We start from the raw sequence: 20,911 nt of genomic DNA on the forward strand, positions 1-20,911 counted from the left end.
GAAGCAGTGTTCTATTCGTATCCACGCCCTGGTATTCTCTATGCAGGGAATTGGAACACACGGGTTGAGAATGATCAGAGTTTACCTAGGATGACCCCGGTAGAGCAGAGAGACCCTCTCTAAACCTCAAAAACCTATACTCAAACACCCAACACGAGTTCTTTCCCTTAGTATCGTCTCTTATCTTCTAACGCTGTTCACACGGGCAGATAATCTCATTCTACAACTTTCAACTAGCTGTTCCTTCCCCCTGATTGTCCTCCTCGCACAGAACATGTATCCTCTCTCTCTCTAGGCCTGTCCAGCCTCTCTGGGCGGGGAAGCAGTAACCAGGTTGAATTCCTTAGTGATGGAACTCTATTTCTACGTATATACCTCGCTAAAAGTCATTCGGTTCCCCGTTTTCCGTAATTCAACAAACTGGCCATAACTATATCCTCCACTCTGTCCTAGAAAACCCGTATGATCATCCCAGTGTCTGCTTCCCAAAAGCTGTTATGCTGTACAGGTGTGGCTATTGATATTGTAAGCAGTTATACAGGGGGCCTTATTTCCCCCATTGTGGAGTACTGCTCTTCTCTCCTCCCATTTTACCTGGAGTGGCATCAAAATCATTTCGTCTCGGTTCTCCAGGAACTGCCTCTCTCCAACCAACCCCTCCTGTCTACTGTGACGTCGCTGCACACTACTTGTTCCTCACGTATCATACCGGCCGCTGCTGTCACTCTGCTTGTGGCCCCGCCACCAAGGGTTGGACCGGTGGCAGGCATTTGGCTGCTGCTCCCCATGGTTTGCGTCGAGTCCAGCCACATGAAGATCGACCTCTGATACTTTCATCGAACAGCGAAAATGTAGAATTCTCTTCCTTCTTTCGTCTTCCCGTCTTATTAAACGATTCTGTTTCCAAGGGTCAGGTCTAGGAAGATCTGAGAAAGTCTGATTAGTCTAATTTTCTCGCAATATATTCTTATCAATTGAGATAGCTGTGGATGGGGTATGTTCTGCCTGCAATTTGTCGGTCACTAGAAAAAAAGAAATGGTTGCTGAAATTCTATTTTGCTTCCATCTTGTCTCCTGTTAACCTTCTTTACAATGCATATAAACCCTTGTTTAACTATCACTTCTCGTATACCAGAGTTCACACGCAGACACAAATTTCTTTGCATTATAATCCTCCTTCCTAAGACATTAATGTCTTGTTGGTATTAATCTTCTTAGCCTTTCATATAACCCATGAAGAGCTTCCTCAGCTTTATCCATGAAGTCAAACAACCATTTCCATGCCCTCGTATCACTGCAACCTCAGCCCAGTACTCGATCTGCTACGCTCCTTCACACGTCCTACACACCTCCACCAGCTGATTCGTACCTATGACGAACATTTTGAGTTACGTTATTGCCTTGCCCCATGTTTACCTAACAGACTGAAGTGTCTCCCTAAGCATGAAATTTGAGGTCAAACGTCGCAAGGGATATCTTTTACATAGTTATAAATGTGGGTCACATGCGGCACACCGCATGTGACCCACATTTGTCTCTCCTGCGGCCCGAAAGAGAAAGGAGAAAAAGCAAGTAAGTGAATGTAATATATATATAATCGTAAGTATAGGAACAAATACTCTCATTGTTGAATTACGTCCTATAAGTTGTAAACATGTAATTCTGTCATGTACCAAGGCATGAAAGAAAATGTATGTACCAAGAACCTTAGTTTAATGGGGAAGAAGTTCATTTGAATATAGTAAACACAATCGTTGTACAAACCACGACGACCTTCTTGCACAGTAATAATGGAAGCAACAGAAGGTGCTCCCTCCTACCTCCTCCCTACGTTGGACATCACTCACGTACGAAGCTACAGCACTTTATTCCGTCTATGTTTTATATTTGAAGGTACAATCACGAGCAAAGGAACACATTAAGGCCAAGCCTTAACTGAAGCATAAAGGGAATGAAGAGACAAGGAAAACCATTTATGAATTTTGCAGGAATGGTAAACCTCTCTTTTGAAATATGTCATTGCAATTGGAAATATGAGATGGTAGAGAGTTCCAACGCTTCGAGGTGTAGGGAAAGAAACTGTTATCAAAACGGCTTTTCCCCGAGTTGCCAACGGCCACACAGTAACCATGTGACGCAGCAGCTTGCCGAGTATTGCGTGGTCTAGCTAGTGGTGGGGGCACACAAGCAGTCAGCTCTCGGGAGCAAAAACAAAAGTAATACCCATAAAAGAGGGAAAGTGAACTAACATTGCGGCCTAGGGCAAGGGAGTCAAGTTTTGAAGTTAGCCTGGGAGAGCTTATAAGTGGGACCGCCTACGACTCTGTCAAGTAAAGATGCATAGCTAGAACCACCCCAGGTGTGAGAGCAGTACACCGTACAAGAATGAATCAATCCTTTGTACAAACCGCGCAACTTTTCAGAAGAAATCAGATTTCGACAACTAAACAGGACTCCCAGTTTCAGAGGTAGATTTCGCTATTTCCGTAATGTGGAGCGTTCAAAGTAGTTATTGTTACAGTAATACCAAGTATGGTCATTAAATCAAGAGGTGGCATTATAGAGCAGTCAAAGGAGAGAGGAAAGTTGTGTGAAGTTTTCGACAGAAATGAGACTGGGTCTCAGAGGTAGGTCATTATGAATACATGGCAAATAAGATGGAATAATTCAACAACCGATTAAAAGCTAAAAGGTATAAGACCAATAATCAATATATGGAATGCTCAAATTACCCAAATCAAAGAGCAAGCGTTATCACAACTAGGCTTCGAATTGAACAATACTTATGTCACCCTTAGCTACTTGAAGTCAATTGATGAAGAAAGATACGTTCCTTATTGTCGCACCTGTCAATCTGATTCAACAATAAAACACATTCTGACGGAATGTTTTCTTTTTAATCGTTATCGCAGAATAGATTCATTACATGACAGGTCCATGAATGAATAGCTCGGCCACAACTGTCTTATTGACAGCTTAATGGGTTTTTAAGACAAATTAATTCCTATTGTAAATCTTAGCGGTTCCTGTTATTCTAATTAGAATATTCTAATCTGTATTAAGATCGCTAAATAGCCTTAAATGCTCCAGTGCTTGGCTTGTAAGCGAGATGCAGATCAAATGAGAGAAGGAGCAAATTTGAAGGATGTTGAGAAATGCAGTGTTGAGTCGTCAGCGTATGATTATACTTGGCTATTTGAGGAACAGAGAAATTCGTTGATATGAGAAAAAGTGTAGGAGACAGGACGAACCTTGAGGAACACCGCAGTTGACAGAAAAATGGCGAGTGGCTGATCCATCAACAATCATGAAGATACATTGGCCGGAGATTAAGCTAGTTATGGGAGATCAAAGTACGGGAGGGAAGCCATAATAGGAAAGCTTAACGGTGAAACCCCAGTGTCACACCCTGTCAAAAACTTTGGGCGTGTCAAGGGCAACTACAGAGGATTCCTTAAAATCTCCCATGGATGACGTGTTACCACTCTTACTGGACTGGAGCTAGAATTGGTGGTCCCGCGTCGATTTGTCGGTGGAATTGATGTTGGTGCATTGTGTAGGTGTATAGTGGGACTGTTGTTGTGTCAAAGACGTGATTGGGACTCAAACAAAATTTACCACAGGATTACGAACACCAACAAAATCTGTTCTCGTAGCTAACTTCTCGCCACCTAGATATTACGTCGTCCACAGAATTTCTTCTCACTACAGTATAGCCAAACTTTCCAGAGATTAACATTCTTTTTAAAACTGATAGTTTATCTTTAAGTTTGTGACAACAGTAATCAGTTGGTGCCGCTGATACTAAATTTCAAACAAACGGTACAGGATCAAACAGGTACTAGGCGAGGGTCAAGAGCTGAAAGATTTTTGATCTGCTTCAAGAGTAAGTTTAAAGCAAATAATCCTGAAATATGGTCAAATGTCAGCCATCTTTATATATACACAGCTACAACCTAATCCAGAACGTTAAGTGGTTTAAATCAATAATAATGTGTTTATGTAATATCCTAATTGACCTAACAGACCAGTATTCTCTGGAAGACTGAAAGAAAACAATGTTTATACGCCTAACTTTTACCTGACTATAATAAAAAAGGTAGCTACACAAAATCACAAAGACATAGATACGTATTGCAAACTGTTTAGAACAATGCACATTGTTGTCAGTCATTCACATAAACCAAAAGCATCATACTGGTTGGTTAGTCTCTGGAGGCAGGCAACACAAATACCACGTAACAAAATGGTTTCGTCTAGTGGGTGAGTCCTCTTTCACGACTTGGATAATGATCGTCACATTATCATTAAATGTTTTATTAATAGTTAAATAGATAGCTAAGAATATGGCAGTACATGTATTCCGTTCAGGTTCTAGAGTAGTTTCGCTTATTGGCAGGATTTGCTGTGATCCAAATGTTCACCGTTGGGTGGCGCCACTCAGTCCGTCGACTCGCTGCTCATTCTTTGCTTGTCCACGTAGAGGGTTGGTGGTGCTGTCGGCCAGTGTCCGTGGCCGGTGGTAAGGGGTGGTGTGCGTCTGGCCCGTTGCGGAATATTCACGACCTTCCACGGGCCAACATGATACTGATCTGGATACTTGTAAGTTGTTTTCCATCATCTAAGTACAAATTAAGTGATAAAAGCTTCTCTAGACTCGAAGGATTAACATTGGTTTTGACTAGCTGATGTTTAGGGTCATTAAGGATCCGACGGTTGAAAATTGTCTATGTTTTAGCAATTGGCTATTCCATCTCTATAGTACACATTTCGAGGTCATTGCAGTGATGCCCTGAGTGGTTGATACGTTACAGGATGGTCAGTTTAAACTAATATTTGTGATGTTTGACGGTTGTGGTCAGTGGAGGCAGCGGTTACTAAGGGCGGGGCAAGGACACGTTGAATCTTCCAACCACTGTATTCGGTCATTTGACAGTTCCAAACTTGAATAATAAACTTGGAAAAGTAGTAACACGGTCCTCGCAAAACCTGAATTTGTGTGAAAGTCCAGATTTCCACCAAACATCTGGAGACGAGTAGTTGCTGCCACTTATGTAGTTTAAGCCTAACTTCACGCGACCAACCGCTCTCAATTTAGTTTAGATGCTGAGATTTCAAGGCTGCAGTAATGTTAAATCTAAAGTTATCTACATGAAAAGTTTTTAATGCCATCGAATTAACTCATTTTGAATACAAATAAACTTATAGTTAGGGCTGAACTACAGCGCGGATATTTGCTTGTTAAGTACTCGCGACATTTTATCGAGTAACACCCGGAAAAGTGAAGGCAATGTATAGTGTGAGGGTAGGACGGACAGACAACCTTGTAAGCTCGAGGGAAATTACGAGAGTAGCCACTCTCTGAAACAAGATGTCTACCATCTGTAGTGTTAGTGTAAATGTGTGGAGAACACTTAAAGTTGCGGAGCGTAATTTAGAACGTATTTGTCTTGGCAAATAAGATCATCAGTTCATTGGTTATTCACTTTTATCTGAATATGACTTCTGCAATGTATAGGAAATACAGTAAGTTACGGAGGATGAATTGCTGAACTATATTAGGGTGACAAAAATATAGTATGCCGGGGAAAATGTGTGTGGTCGAAGCAAAAGTAGTAATATAAAGAGATCTCAGAACCTATAAAACTCCCACAGCATAAATGATACTGGAAATATAACGTTATTTAGTCTCCCTGTGATCACATAATGACTGTGTGTAGTCTGATGATTTCCGACTCCATGTCTGTGCATTTTCATGTGTGACTGGTATATTTCGACTAAAATACTGGATGTATTTCCTAGATTGTATGGAAGGTTCAGTTTGGTTTTGATAGTAAGAGGTGTCTGTCCTTCGCAGGTGTCATCACAACGAACTCTACAGACACCAAAATTATAAGTCACAAAGTCTCGAAAGTGAGTTTTGATGCGCCACTTAGACTACCTGTGGTGAATTTCCAGTTTAGCTCCGCATCGCTGTTAAACCTGAATAAGTGGATTTTTTCTGCGATGCAGGTTTACCGTTTAGAGTAGAGGACATTATGAGTATGATGAGCCTTAAACTGAACGAACCTAGATAAAGCGATATTAGTATTTCGGAGGTATTTTTTTTATTATACTTAACCGCCGCCTCCCGCGTTAGCGAGGTAGCGCAAGGAAATACGAGGAATGGCCTAGCCCACCCACATACACATATACATGAATGCCCACACACGCACATATACATACACATTTCAACGTATACATACACAAATACATATGTACATATTCATACTTGCTGCCTTCATCCATTCCATTGCCACCCCGCCGCACACGAAATAGCATTCCCCTCCCCCCTTCAGCGAGGCAGCGCCAGGAACACAAGACTTAAAGTGTCGGGTTAAAGTAGGTAATACACTATTCATTCGACAGAAGCATGAAAACCTCGCTTGGCCTCCTTCCTTGCACTCTGGGTTTACACTGATTTTCAACATTCTAGTCCAGTTCTTCACAGTTTGATTGGCTGACGACCCCCGAGTCTAGATGCTTGTTCACAGCCACTGGCTATTATCCTCACAGAAGTAGAACAATAACGAATTACTGGTATTCTTAATTTACCCCACAGAAGGTACGATATTTATCACATGCAATCCATAGATCCATTTTGTAGAAGCATTGATATATATCACTTAGCTCGCAAATGAATATCGAGATATGTGATTTATAGAGATATATAAAACGATGAATAATTGATCTCACGGGAGCAAACGTTTTCTGCCAAAGACATTAGTCACACACGTGGGTACGTGTCACTTGACAGCGCGATTTGCCACATGCAAGCGGTTACTTGTTATTCCTTCAGAGGACAATACCCGCTTGATTTAGCTAATGATCACATGATATGGTCTGTGGATCATCGCGACCTCGAAATCTGAATGTGTTTGAGGATGGAGTCGTCTTGACTTTCCCTTGACTTTCCGGAAACTGTAATATTCTTCCAGAGCCCACGATCTCCACAATGACCCACAGTCTGGTCCCTCTTGTGCCTGCGATTCTGACTGGTTAAGATAACATGTGTTAAAATTATAGTTGGCCAATTGGGGGTTCGTGGGCATAGCCCATGGCTAGGAACGGCCATCCCCCACATTAGGTTCATTAGGCTAGGTCGTGTAACAATATTTCGGCAGAACGATATGTTGTTCCGATGGTTTTTGATGTGAATCCAGCAATTTTGTCTCGTTTTTACGGCAAATCACTCGTTTCTCCCTAAGCCGTGAATTCCCGTTTTCCTCTGGATATTAGTAAGGGGAAGGTTAAGATATCAGAAACGAATGATTTCCCAGAGGAATGTGGGTAAAATTGTTGGAATGATATAAAACACCCTATGAAAAATGTATCGCTCATAAAAAGAAAAATATCTAGTGCGGAAAGTTTCAAAACATCATTTTTTTTTTTTTTTTACCACAAATGATTACTACAGGTAAAAAATGACTTAAAAACATATCTGGGCCGTTTGTATTTACTTTTGGACACATGTTCATGTAGGGACTAGTCTCGTTTAAGAGCAAAACTAGTACAGCTCGAGATTACCGATTTGAGAAACATGACTGGTCACAGTCAGTTGATGATGGTTGTCAACAGACGACACACCGAGTGGTCATGTGGTTCCCAATGACGGGAAAATTTAGCTATATGTCTAAGTGAAGTTATCTTTTTTTTTTTTTTTCATAAGTATTACTTTACATCAACGCCATATTTTCCCTGATGTACATATTTCCTATGAATGTCTCCTTTAATTCCGTTCATTGCAATACAGTTCTCCATATCATGCTACGTAATTATTACTGTATAAACGCAGCAGCAGCATTGCAGAACAAGATATCTTAATAAAGTTGAGCTAAATTGCTGGATCGCAGACCTAGCGGAATGGTCGTTATGGGGGTGGTTGGGCGGTATCGCAAACTGTTGATGTGTGTCGTCTGTTTGTTTACATTTGTCGAAAGTTGGTGTGGTTTATTAATGGATGTGTATAGTTTGGTAGGTTTCAACGGGATTAGTAAAAATTCATATAAGCCTCCGATGCTCGGAGGTTAAGATCTTTTTTCTTTACATTAACCCAACATTTGTCTTGTTCCTCGGAAACTTTATTATAAAGTTACCATCGTAGATTAAAATGCTTCATATCAAGCGCCTCCTCCGTTACACCATCCTAGAATCGCTGTAGCACCATACAAAACAAAATCTACTCCATATCCAAAGATAGGAACGATTCATAAGTAAATTGAACTATACTATAAATCTCAATGGCAAAAATCAATTCATTTATGATAACGTGAAAATATTTTCATATGTATTGTTCCACTAGGTTATCCAATGTTTTAGATTTAACGTGAAAATATTTTCATATGTATTGTTCCACTAGGTTATCCAATGTTTTAGATTTTTCCAGTGGTGAGTAGTACTTCACAAATGTGGCTAGAAATACTTTTCGCTTTCAAATGACAATCGGACAGAGCTGTTGCACGTTCAAAAGATGCAGTTTGTTTTTTTTAGTAGTGTAAAAGTGTTAGATAACGAAGCGAGAGATCATTACCAGTTTAAATGTTACTGAGCATCGTGCCGTGGTTCGTGTGGAAAATGCAACATTAGGATTGAATAATCCGCATGGGTGAAAATGGGGTTTCGGGCCGCCCCTATCGTTTACGAAACCATTCTACCGTGGTACACTGAAGTACATCAAGAATATCGGCAGTCATTTATACCTGTCCTCTGATAGTCAGGGCTGTACAGATTAAGGAAAACTTTTGAAGTAAATTGGAAAAAGTAACCATTGCCTAAAGTTCCCTGGAGGAGATATGTATAACTTAGTGTTTTTAAAAACATTATGAGGTCTTTCGTTGAGCCGTTATGGCCATGTGTGTTAATTGCAAGATGAAAACCAACCTGTGGTTTTCATCGAAAACTTTGAGCTAAATCAACACTTCATATTAGTGATGATTCAAAGCAGTGTTCCTATTATTTATGAACTACATTACTTTTAAAGCACCTGTGACCATACTCGCTCACGCCAGGGCTACGAAAGGAGACAATTAGGGACGTATTCACTTAAAGCAGACCTTAAGGTGAATGTTGCCCTTAGGTTAAGCTAAGTGAGTTTTAATTGCCTCTGTTGATTGCCATGTTATTTTTTTTTTTTTTTACATCATTCAGCCCTTCATCCCTCAAACTATTCACGTTTTAAGGTACTAGAAACTGGACAACAGTTGTTTGGCGAGAGTTCATAAATCACGTAGAACACCCTTTGATAACGCTTTACTGCCCAACCAACGCATTCGTCCACCCACATCATAGTTTATTTTTGTTTACTGACAGGAAAGTGATTCTACAGTCGCCCATTAAGAAAAAAGTTTCAATTTTTCGTCTTCCATAAAGTTCAGGTTAAGAAACAGGTTATAGGATTCATTTGTAGGAATTTTACAGAATATTGAGTTGTTTTCAGCGTTGGTCTTTCCATCAGGTGGCGAGTACCAGAGCCGAGGTTGCTGCCTTGCCGCCCGTCATCACAGGTACCGTCACCCCAGCTGACCCGCCGGCAGACCACCACAACCAGATCCACACAAGTAAAGTCAAAGTCTCGCCCGTACTGAGCCTAGTGGAACAAGATCCTCCCCAGCCACGCCTCGCAGGACAGAACGACCTTCCGCTCGTCCACAACCCTCCACAGGACCATAGTCACCTCGCCACAGCACCAGCGGTTCACCCAGCAGTCATCATACAGCCACCACCAACGTACCAAGGTAGGGCGCAGTAGCTGGCATGAGAATATAGCTTTTTTTTCTGTTGAGCATATTGTGGCCGCTATCGATTGCCGTCTGCTTTTGTTTACCCTAAAATTGATTCAACCGTTTTCTTGACTCATAATCGAGTTTTTCTAGTTCATTCCAGTCTTTTAACACAGCCTTGGAAGGTTCATTCAGGTAAACTGAGACCAGTTGGTGTTATAGTTGGTCATCATCTTAAGAAATTCCCTATTGCAGACAGATCGGTGGTTTACAGTGTGTCCGGGAATAATAGAATGCTTGTTGCTGTTGTGAATGTACAAGGAAGGCTTAATTCAACGATAGGTTTATTTTCATTAGCCTAACGTTCACATTTTGTATTTGTAAAACTTCGATACAACCATACTAAAATATCACAGCATTATTTCTTTTTATGCATCTTAATAGAACTGTTCTATTAAATGAAATTACGTGAAACAATACAACAAATACATTATCATGTATATACAACACCTGCTTCATATTCCAAAAAATTAACTTCCTGTCAACTAGAGTAGACCAGATTTGACCTGTGACTTCGCTTTTAAAACCCAGAACATAAGGAAGTCGGCGAAATTTCCTAAAACCCAGAAAACTTAAGTGTTTGTTGGCAAATGTTTATGATTACAGTGCTATATTTCCAGATAAGTTGTATATTTACTGTAAGTAGATTTCTTGTGCAAAATTCTGTAGCTTTACACAATCACTTTAAGAAGGAAGTGAATAAGAACCACCTTTTTAAAGTCAACCGTAAAAAAAATTTTCGGGAAATATAGATACCATGTATGATTTACAATTAACCCACCAGCAGTCCTTAATCATACTTAATCTCTACTTTGGTCACATTTCGATACATAGTAAGTCTGAGGAGCTGTCTTGATGCCTGGAGAGGTTGTGTCCAGCAGGGTTAACCCCGAGTTTCCCTCCTCCCACAGCTCCAGACCTGAGCGTCTCGCCGTACTGGGCCGACGCGGAGGGCCGACCTCCACCACCAGCGCCACATATCGGCCCCAACCACCTGGCTCCCTCAACCCCCACCTGCAAGTAAGTTTACTCGGTCAACGCCATGTTCTTAACTACACTTTCATTTTCCTTGGACATGGAATTGATAGACCTAATAACTGTTAATTCACTTAAAAAGTTAAACTATCATGCACTAACAAATCAATACGGGTTTATTTTCCCCCAAAGCCTTTGCTCTGTAGTATATTTTCTGTCCAACTCCTTGAATACCGTAAAACGCCTCACTGTCCTAAAGTTAGTCCAATTTCTCTTCTGTGGTGGTACAGAGATCTTGAGCTCCTTAACTCCATGAACACGAAGATAGGATCTTAAAGCACGACTATTTAGGTTATGATGGCCTGGACTGTGACAGACACTGTAGGATTGTACAGTACCGCTCAAATGCTTTGCAGTTCACATGTGATTAATCTTCTGTACGTTCCTGGGCCAACAGGAGGGTAGTCCGCGCCTGCAACGCCAGCGACCAGTACCGCACCATCAGTGGCCGCTGCAACAACCTGCTGTACCATGAACTAGGCAGCGCTGAGCAACCCATGCCACGCATCCTTCCCCCTGTGTACGGTGAGGAATCTGTGTATCGCTGTACTAGTCTGTCATGCATGCCTCCGTCTCAGTAAGACTGCAACATGTAGAATTGTTCCAAATATTCTAGAATACCTCCACTTTATCCTCACACAAATGTCTATTGCCCTGATTTTTATTTACAAGCTTTGCCGTGCGTAAGACCGCTCCCGAACGTTCGTGTACAGCGTACCGGCACTTGTACTTCCCATCAGGCAGACTTATAAAGTCTGCAGGCTGCTATCTTGCCCTGCATGACCCACTCCCCTTATAAAGAAATCCTCGCTGGGTATGTCTTGCATTCTGCTTCTGTTAATTTCCCTGGCACGTCTTGCTTTGTGCTTAACTTCCCTGGCACTTCTCCCTTAACCTACCTGCTCTACTCCTGCCTCATGTCAGGATATCGGGACAAACCACTTGGCTGCTGACCTTACATTTACTATCCTTATGACGCTACCAAAACCCCCTCAACTGAACCCTACACAATACTTGGTATACATTCCACTGCCCCGGGGCCCGAATGGTTTGGATGGGTCCTGAAAATAAGATTACCGCAAAGCCCGATCGAAATTTGGAAATGTGTGAATCTTATATATCTAAAATCTATTTTGCACATACTGATTGTGGATTTGTTACATGTTAAAAAGATGTTCCGACAGTAGGGACAATAGTATTTGGCCCTTCGGCCAAATACACCTTTGACTAACACCATTTTAATCTTGTGGGTGTAAACCCTTGTATTAGGGTCCATAAAATAACTGCTTATCACTCGCTTCTCTGAGTATAGCAGTAACTACTGAGGGTGTGGTAAAACGACCAATTGTGTATTGGTTTTTCTCATTCGTGTCCACCAAAGACACGAAAAACTTGCTGCGTTTTTCGTTGAACGTCCCTACCACAACTCTACTGCGACCAAGCACCTTCACTTGCACTCCAGGTTGTCAAAGTTGGATTCGTCGATTTCCACTATCGTACTTGCTCCACTCTTACTGTCCATAGAATCACAGAGAATAAACCAGTCGATCACTGCTGTACGAGATTCTTAACTTCACAATTTGTAACACGATATGTATATACATGTATATATATATATATATATATATATATATATATATATATATATATATATATATATATATAATATGGAGATATGGAGAAACGCTCAGTTTGAGTCGAGATTTTATTCTAGACGTTTCGTTTCGACACAAGGTCTTCAAGTAGAGCAATACATCAGAGAAAAACAAACTTATATACAGGCGTCGTTCTTGATCCCGCTGGCCTAGTTCGCTTTTGGTTCTCGTTCCTCCATTGGCTGGAGTGTTAAGCTGGTCCTGCTCTTCTCGTCGACCATTCTTGTATGACAAAATGGCCTGGAATTTCCATTCACCTGACAGCCTGACCTTGTGTACGTGGAATCTTCCACCCGTACATGTGCCGCTTCTAGAGCCTTCCTTGCCCTCCTCTTTAGCCAAAGTTACAACACCGCTGCTCAGACCCACTTGGGTAGATGTCCCTTCTCATCCACGTTTACCACGAGAGCATTAGACAGTTCTACGATTCCTTAAGTATCCTTTGTGTTGCTTCACTCTTTTCTAACCCACGCCCAGTTTCGCCGAAATCTGATCGTTCTCATTCATTACAAGGGATTTGATAAACCAGTCTGGTAGTGTTATTGGTGTTGGGTTGCCCTCATGGTTTTCAATAGTGTCTCTGACTTGTGCCATTTGTGAGTTGGGCGCCACTAGGAATCTGTTTCTTGCCAAACTATTCGACTCATTATTAAGGTCTTCCTGTTCAGTTCTCTGCTTTTTTTCTCTCCGTTATTCTCATGGTTGTGTTTTGAAGTTTGTTAAAGTGACCGATCCTCGGAGTAGCCTAGCTTCTGAAACGCTTCCCACGTAGTTCATGTCGTCCTCCACGTGCTCCTCGCTATATGTCCCTAAGGCCCTAAGAAAGAACCCTATAATGGCACCCTACTCAGTCCTGTCGTTGTGACGTGAAAGTAGCAGAATAGATTAGTTTCTGTTGGTGGGCCTTCTATACACTGAGAGCCTTGGGGCCCTAATCAGTCCTCTAGATTACTGTATTTATGAAGGGAAGTTTTCCATGATCCTCTTCCTCGGTTACAAACTTTATCCAACAACTGACCTCGTTCAGTCGTCTGAGTTTGACCTGTAGGTTAGTTGTATTCGGTGTTGTCACCACGACATCGTCCACGTATCAGAACCACCAAGTTTCTCAACCCATGATCCTGCCAGAGCTGTCCCACAGTTGCCATGGAAAGGTATGACATGACCGTGTTCAGAGGTGATCCCAATGCTAATCTACCATGCTGCCGGAAGTCTTCCCCATCCAGTATTTTATATTTGAAATCTATATTCTTTATCCATCTCGTAATCTCCACATTTGTCATATATATATATATATATATATATATATATATATATATATATATATATATATATATATATTGTGGAGATGTGCGAATTTTAAGTGAATCCCTCGAATGCTCCGAGAAAATTTTTTTTTTCTTGTCTTTTCGCGATTACTAAGTAGAGCTGCGCTTGATTAGTAAAACGTTGCGGCAATTCACTCAATGTCTAGTGTCACACGGTACATACGGGAGGCCGGGAGGAGTCGGACGAGAGAACTGAAGTCACACAGGTATCTGCTGCAGCCATGATTCGTGACTAACGTAATTAGAATATGACTTCCCATTCATTGTACAGTTAGTGGCGAGACTATTCGTGCCCTTATTGAAAGACCGAACATGTTCACCTACATGTATCGTCTGTCAAAAAAAAGAATAAAACTGCAACAGAAACGAACGAGGTGAGGAAAATGTGAAACTAAATACGTGAGGAAATGATTCGTGAAACAGAATTAGAATATCCTCTTTGTGTGTAGATTATCTAATATTTGTAACGTGTGGAAATTATATCTTTCTACACAGTGAAGCTCTACAGCCAAATACTGTATGTTAGAATTTGTTTCAAAAGGTGTGATTGTTGGAAAATCTTGTTATAACATCATTCATGCATGACATTTGTACGTAATGCGTGATCGAAACTATATATATATATATATATATATATATATATATATATATATATATATATATATATATATATATATATGTTATTCACTGGGTTAGGGGAGAAGCAATTCTACCTCCGTATTCTATGCCTCACGTAGAAGGCGACTAAAAGGCGGGAGCGAGAGGCTGGAAACCAACTTTCTTGTACACCAATTAATAGAATAAGGAGCAGAAAAAGCCAGGCAGGGAGTGCTCATCCTCCTCGAAAGCTCAGACTAGGGTGCCTTAATGTGTGTGGATGTAACTAAGATGAGGAAAGAGGAGAGATAGATAGTATGTTTGAGGAAAGAAACCCGGATGTTCTGGCTATGAGTAAAACAAAGCTTAAAGGCAAAGGGGGAAAAATTTAAAAATGTAAGAGTTAAATCAGGGGTTGGTTAGAAGACGAAAGCTAAGGAAGGAGTAGCACTACTCCTGAAGTAGTTGATGGAATGTGTGGTCTAATGTTAGGAAGTATATTCTAGATTGATCTAGGTAAAACAAAGTGGATGGCGAGGAATGGGTGATTATTAGTGCTTATGCACCTGGCCATGAGAAGAAAGATCATAAATGGCAAGTGTTTTGGGAGCAGCTGAGTGAATGTGTGTGCAGCTTTGATGCAAGTCTCCGGGTGTTAGTGATGGGTAATTTGAATGCAAAGATATGTGGCAGTAAAGGGTATAATTAGGGGGATGGGGTATTCAAATTATGGATGGAAATGATGAACAGCTTGCAGAGTTGTGATGAAAAGGATTGGTTATTGTGAATACCTGGTTTTAAAAGAGGATACACAATTATACGTATGCGAGTAGGAGAAATGGTCAGCAGGCATTATTGCTGAGAGCGTTAACGGTGGGATGTCTGATTACTATCTTGTGAATGCGAGGGTGAAGATCTCTGGAGGTTTCCGAAAAAGAGGATAAAGCGCCAGTGAAAAGAATGGTGAGAGTGATTGAGCTTGGAGGAGAGACATTCATATAGAAATACCAAGAGAGAATGAGTATATGATGGCAAAAGGTGAGAGCAAATGAAGCAAGGGTTGTGGATGAGGAATGGGAGGTATTTAGGGAAGCAGTGATGACATGTACAAGAGATTAATGTGGCACGTGAAAGGTGGCAGGTGGGCAGATTAGAAAGTGTGGAAAGTGGTGGGATTAACAAGTAAGTTGATAGCGAGAGAGAATAGAGGCGTTGCAGCGGTACTTACACGGAAGTGCAGATGACTAGGAGACGTATGAGAGCGGCAGGAGCTCAAGAAGGTGCAGGAGTTAAAAAGAGGGCAAATGATAGTTGGTATGAGCGAGTATCTGCAAACTTTAGGGATAATGAGATGCTTTGGAAAGACACGAGAACAAGTGGGAACATAGGTGAAGGGGCAAAAGGGGAAGTGATAACTGATATTGAGGAAGTGATGAAGAAAGGGATTGATCGCTTTGAGGGACTGTTAAATGTATTTGTTGATAGTTGGAGATATACGGTATTTGGTTCCGGGTGGTGTGCGAAGTGAGAATGTTATTAAGAGTGGTTTGGTGAAAAGAGAAGTGGTGGTAAAAGCCTTGCATAAAATTAAATGTGTCAAGGTGGCTGGAGTGGATGATTATGCAGTTGAAATTAAGAAAGGGGGTGACTGTGTTGTTGATTGGTTGGTAAGAATTTTCAGTGTAAGGATGGATCATGGCGAGGTGCCTGTTGATTGACGGATTGCATGTGTAATGCCATTGTTAAAAGGCAACGGGGATAAAGGTGTGTCCAAACTACAAAGGTTTAAGTTTGTTGAATATACTGGTAAGCTGTATAGGAGGGTGCTGATAGAGAGGGTGAAGGCAGATACAGAGCATCAAAATGGGGAGGAGTAGTGGGGTTTAAGTAGTAATGGGTTTGTGGATTAGGTGCTTCCTTTGAAAAATGAGAAATAATCTATGATTTGGATTCCTAAGTGGATTTGATGGATCTGAAGAAAGCATATGATAGTTGAGAGATGTATTATGGAAGGTCTTAAGGGTATACGGTGTGGGAGGTAAGCTACTAGAAGCAGTGAAGAAGTTTTTGTCAAGGTTTAAAGTTTGTGTCCGAGTAGGAAGAGAGAGTGTTCCCTAGTGAATGTCGGTCTGAGGTAGGGATGTGTGATGCCATCCTGGTTGTGCAGGTTATGGATGGGGTGGTGAGGGAGGTAAATGAGGGATGAGAGGACATGAGAAGCGAGTTAGTAGTTGTTTGCTGATGATACGGCACTGGTGCCGGAATTGAGTGAGAAACTGCAGAAGATGGTGACTGTTTGGAAGTGTGCGTGAAAGGAGAAACTTGAGTGAATGTAAATAAAAACCAGGTTATTAGGTTTAGCATGGTTGAGGGAAAGGTTAGCTGGGGTGTGAGTTTCTCTGGAGAAAAATTGAAAGACGAGGTGTTTTCGTTACCTGGACATGGCAGCGAAATGAAACCATGGAAGCGAAAGTGAGTCATAGGGTGGGGAAGGGGCCGAAGGTTCTGGAAGCGCTGAACAGTGTGGGGAAAGAGAATATAATCTGTAAGGGCAAAAATGGCTATGTTTGAAGAAATAGTAGTTCCACCAATATTATGTGGGTGTGAGACATGGACTCTAGGTAAGGCTGTGCAGAGGAGGGTGGATGTGTTGGAAATTGAATGTTTGAGAACAATATGGTTTGGTCGAGTAAGTAATAAAATGGTAATAAAGACATGTGATTGAAATATCAGAAGAGGGTGTGTTGAAATGCATTGGACATGTGGAGAGAATGAGTAAGGAAAGGCTGACAAAGACTTACGTCAAAAGTGGAGGAAACACTGATAATGGGGAGACGGAGATGGAAGGGTGGAATGGAAAAGATTTTCAGTGATCTTTTGGGAAGCTCTCTTTTCGACCATCTGAGGCGGAGAGACTTGTCGTTGCTGACTTTGACCCAACTAGTGAACAAACAGTAGAGGCTTTAACCGTGGGCGAGGTGGCACACCACCTCAGAGCCACCAAAACATCAGCCTCAGGTCCCGACGGAATGCAGACGCGACTCGAAGTCCATTCCTCCGAGGGTACTCTGCAAGATACACAACCTGTGGTTAGCCACGTCCACATTGCCTGAACCATTCGAGACAAATCGTACGGTGCCGATTCCTGAGGTACCGAATCCAACAGAACCCAAGAACTACAGTCCTATCACCATCTTTTGTCCCGTAGAATCTTCACACATATTGAAGGCAGCGGCGGATGTTGGGGGAAATTATCATGACTTGTGAGGTCAAGCAAGGTGACTCCTTATCGTCCATTCTGTTTAACCTTGTAATTGATGGCGTCGCAAGGGTTAAAGAATCGGACGTGGGTGTTAGATCTGGTTCAGGTGGCGAAGACGCCAATTGACTTGCAAAAGGCAGTTGACATCATGACAGACCCTCGCTGGGGGTGGGCTTCGAGTGAACCCGGGAAAGTGTCGGTCCCTCAGCATGGGGGTCGACGGCAAGCGTAAGACTTGGTACGTCAACAAAGGCAGTACGTTCCAATTCTTAGGCAACGCTTTCGGACCTATGAACGCTGAGGACGACTATTAAGTACCTTGACGTTCTCGTTGGGGCAGGAGGCCGGCGCTAGTCCTACTGTGCCCTGCTGGAAGCAGGGCTCCTTAACATCACCAGACCCACTCTAAAACCTCGTGGACCACCTAGTCCCAAACCTCATGCATCACTTGGTGCTGGGGGAAGTCTATAGACGCAGCTAGCACGCATAAATAGGCAGGTGCGAGTCGCGGTTTCGCCGCTGGCTCCGCCTGGCCCATGACGTGCCCTGCGCATACTTCCACTCGGCAGCAGGAGATGGTGGGCTTGGTATACCAGATTGTGTCTCAACTGTTCGGCTGAATAAACAAGCCAGGTTCGAGCAGTTACTCTCCTCGTCTGACCCGGTGATTCAGGCGGCTGTCCGGGAGCCTGCAGTGTTGAGCAAGCTGCAGCGCTGGTCCGGCCCCGCGTGCATTGTTGGTGGACAGGCAGGTAACAAGCTCGAACGTCATCGCGCATGGAGGGCTAATTTGATGAGCACTGTTGACGGAGCGGGTCTCACTCCATCTGCTACCGTGCCTCAAGGTCAGCAGGTGGGTAAACATTGGGAACGGTCTTCTCACCGGTGCTGATTACGTTAAAGCCGTCGTCCTAGTCAGGATTGATGCTGTACCAACTCCCGCCAGGGTTACCAGAGGTCGGCCCGAAAACAACGGCCTCTATGACATTTGTCACAAGCCCAGTACACTTGGGCATATCTCTCCGGTATGCCCACGTACCCACGGGGGTAGAGTAAAGCGGCGTGACAACATCGGTGCCTATTTGGCTGGCCGGTTGAGGCAGAAGGGTTACAAAGTGGCCTGCGAGCCTCGCATCCCTAATGCAGGGTCCTTTAGGAAGCCGGAAGTCCTTCAGGGCGTACTGGATCTTACCGGCAGAGGTACCGTCCATGTGACATCTGCCACTTAACTGGCGTGGCGCGTGATGCCAAAAGAGTGCGAGTGCTCTCAGGGAGGGGCTTTCCTACCGGGACCTGGAGGTGTGCTCCGTAAAAGCCCTAAACTGGACCCAGTCACAGGATGTGGTTCAAGAGCACAGGCTGAGAGTCAGGTGCCAGCCTTGTCCATCTGGTGTCGGGCTGGAGGAGGTGTTGCCTCTTTGTGCGCTTGTGGTGGGCGGGACTTGGTCGTCCCCCCAACGTTATAAGGGCAGGTACCAGTTCCTGAAGATGATCTGACGTAGTGGGAATTGGACGTCTTGGTAGGGCTAGTCTGCTGCTTCCGTTCGTCAGGCCGCACTGAAAGGTGAGCGGTGCTGGGAGGGGGTCTTCTGTATATGGTGGGTAACGTTCTACAAACCATCACCCGACTGCCACCTCTCTACTTACTTCGACCTTTGCTATCAGCATTCTGATGTACCATCTTACTCTTAATGTGTTCACACACACCTTTCAGTTAACAACAACCTTCACTATCTAAACGTTGTGTCTTACCCTGCTTACCTTGCATAGTGGTTAGCTCTTCCTGCGCCTCCCATTACTACTACTTGGGAGTCAATGATTAAGGTGCTGCTGCTGCAGTAGAGAGCTCAATGATTGGGAAAAGTGCCTCAAGAAGATAGTTTAGTTCTTTTGAATATCCAAGTCTCGCTCCGCCTTCCTTGGTGAGGTCGTTAGTATAACCTTGGAAGTGGAATCGCAAGAGCAGATGTTGTCTGACTCCATCGGGGCGGTAGTTTTCAAAACAAACATCGGAGGTGTACTGATATTTTAGTTTTTTTTTTACCATCTGAGAGCCCAGCTGCCTGTGGAGTGCGCTGAAGTTACCATCTGCCAGTGGCATGATAAGGGTGAGGCACTAAAGGCTAAGAAGCGGCACTAGAGTTCACCAGTCATGCCGAGGAGAAAAGGCGAAAGGAGAAGGAGAGAGAGAGAGAGAGTGGGGAAATTTAAGTTATAGTTTGGATGTACTAGGATGTGCTGCCCATATCCTCGTGCAAGGTGTGTGGGGGAATGGAAATGATGAATGCAGGTTGTTGGAGGGCGTGGAAGGAGGAGTGGTGGAATGGACGGGAATGGGTGAATATCATCAGGTTAGAGGGAAAGAGGGATGTGAAATTCTGATATCAACGAGATCATAGGAGGGTGTTAGAGAGCATGGATAGGATGGGCCATAAATAGTATGGGTGAAAGGAAAGATCGGATTTGTCAAGTATGCGTGGGTATGTGTATATCATCCTGTGATTATGAAGACTGCGAAATATGAATGAAAGGAACCGTCTTTTGGATAGACTTGAATGACTGTATAAATATGAGGAGGAGAGAAGCGTGGTTGACATGAGTGATATGAATGCGAAGATGGGACGCGATGAGATGGACAAGATGGTTGCTAAATAGGTTACATATTCCTCCCTACCCTGACCTATGAAGCCGAAATATGGACATGGGAAGAGTCACAGAGGTCAAAAATCCAGGCTGTGGTAATGAGAGGAGCATGTGGTATGACTAAGTGGTGTGAAGGAGGAAATGTATGACGGATGTGATAAGGCAGGGAATACAAAGTTAATGAACAGTGGATGGTAGAGAGGGTGAAACGTTACGGTATCAGGTGATCTGGGCATGTGGAAAGAATAAGAGACTGTAGGTGGAGGAGGGATACGAGGAGTAATGGATGAAGGGGGCTGTGTGATCGCGTTGAACAAAAGTGATTGCGTAAGCAAGATGTTGGATCAACTGAACAACAACAGAACATACGAGAGAAGACCGCGGATAGTTCACAGTGCAGGCCAGGAAAATATTTAAGATAATTAGAGGAGCTAAAAAAGTTGCTCTACTGGTAGATGCACCAAGACCGGCCAGGATGTACGTCCAGTACACAGACCGGGTATTCCAATGCGGCCCAATAACATGGAGAGATCGGCAGTGCACCACACAGGTTAGCCAGGAGTCTGGCCAAAC

At 43.0% G+C, this 20,911-nt stretch overlaps 1 protein-coding gene across 1 annotated transcript in view; it reads left to right on the plus strand.

Moving 5' to 3' along the window:
- Positions 1 to 4,444: 4,444 nt before the first annotated feature.
- Positions 4,445 to 20,911, plus strand: part of LOC139750344 (salivary peroxidase/catechol oxidase-like) — a 67,084-nt gene continuing 50,617 nt past the window's right edge. The window contains exons 1-4 of the mRNA XM_071665027.1: positions 4,445 to 4,602; positions 9,494 to 9,773; positions 10,730 to 10,838; positions 11,251 to 11,378. Of these exons, the coding sequence (XP_071521128.1) occupies positions 4,582 to 4,602; positions 9,494 to 9,773; positions 10,730 to 10,838; positions 11,251 to 11,378 (538 nt within the window). The 5' untranslated portion in view covers positions 4,445 to 4,581. The remainder of the gene's footprint in view (positions 4,603 to 9,493; positions 9,774 to 10,729; positions 10,839 to 11,250; positions 11,379 to 20,911) is intronic.

This window comes from Panulirus ornatus, chromosome 9 (assembly GCF_036320965.1).
Source record: "Panulirus ornatus isolate Po-2019 chromosome 9, ASM3632096v1, whole genome shotgun sequence".
NCBI lineage: Eukaryota > Metazoa > Arthropoda > Malacostraca > Decapoda > Palinuridae > Panulirus > Panulirus ornatus.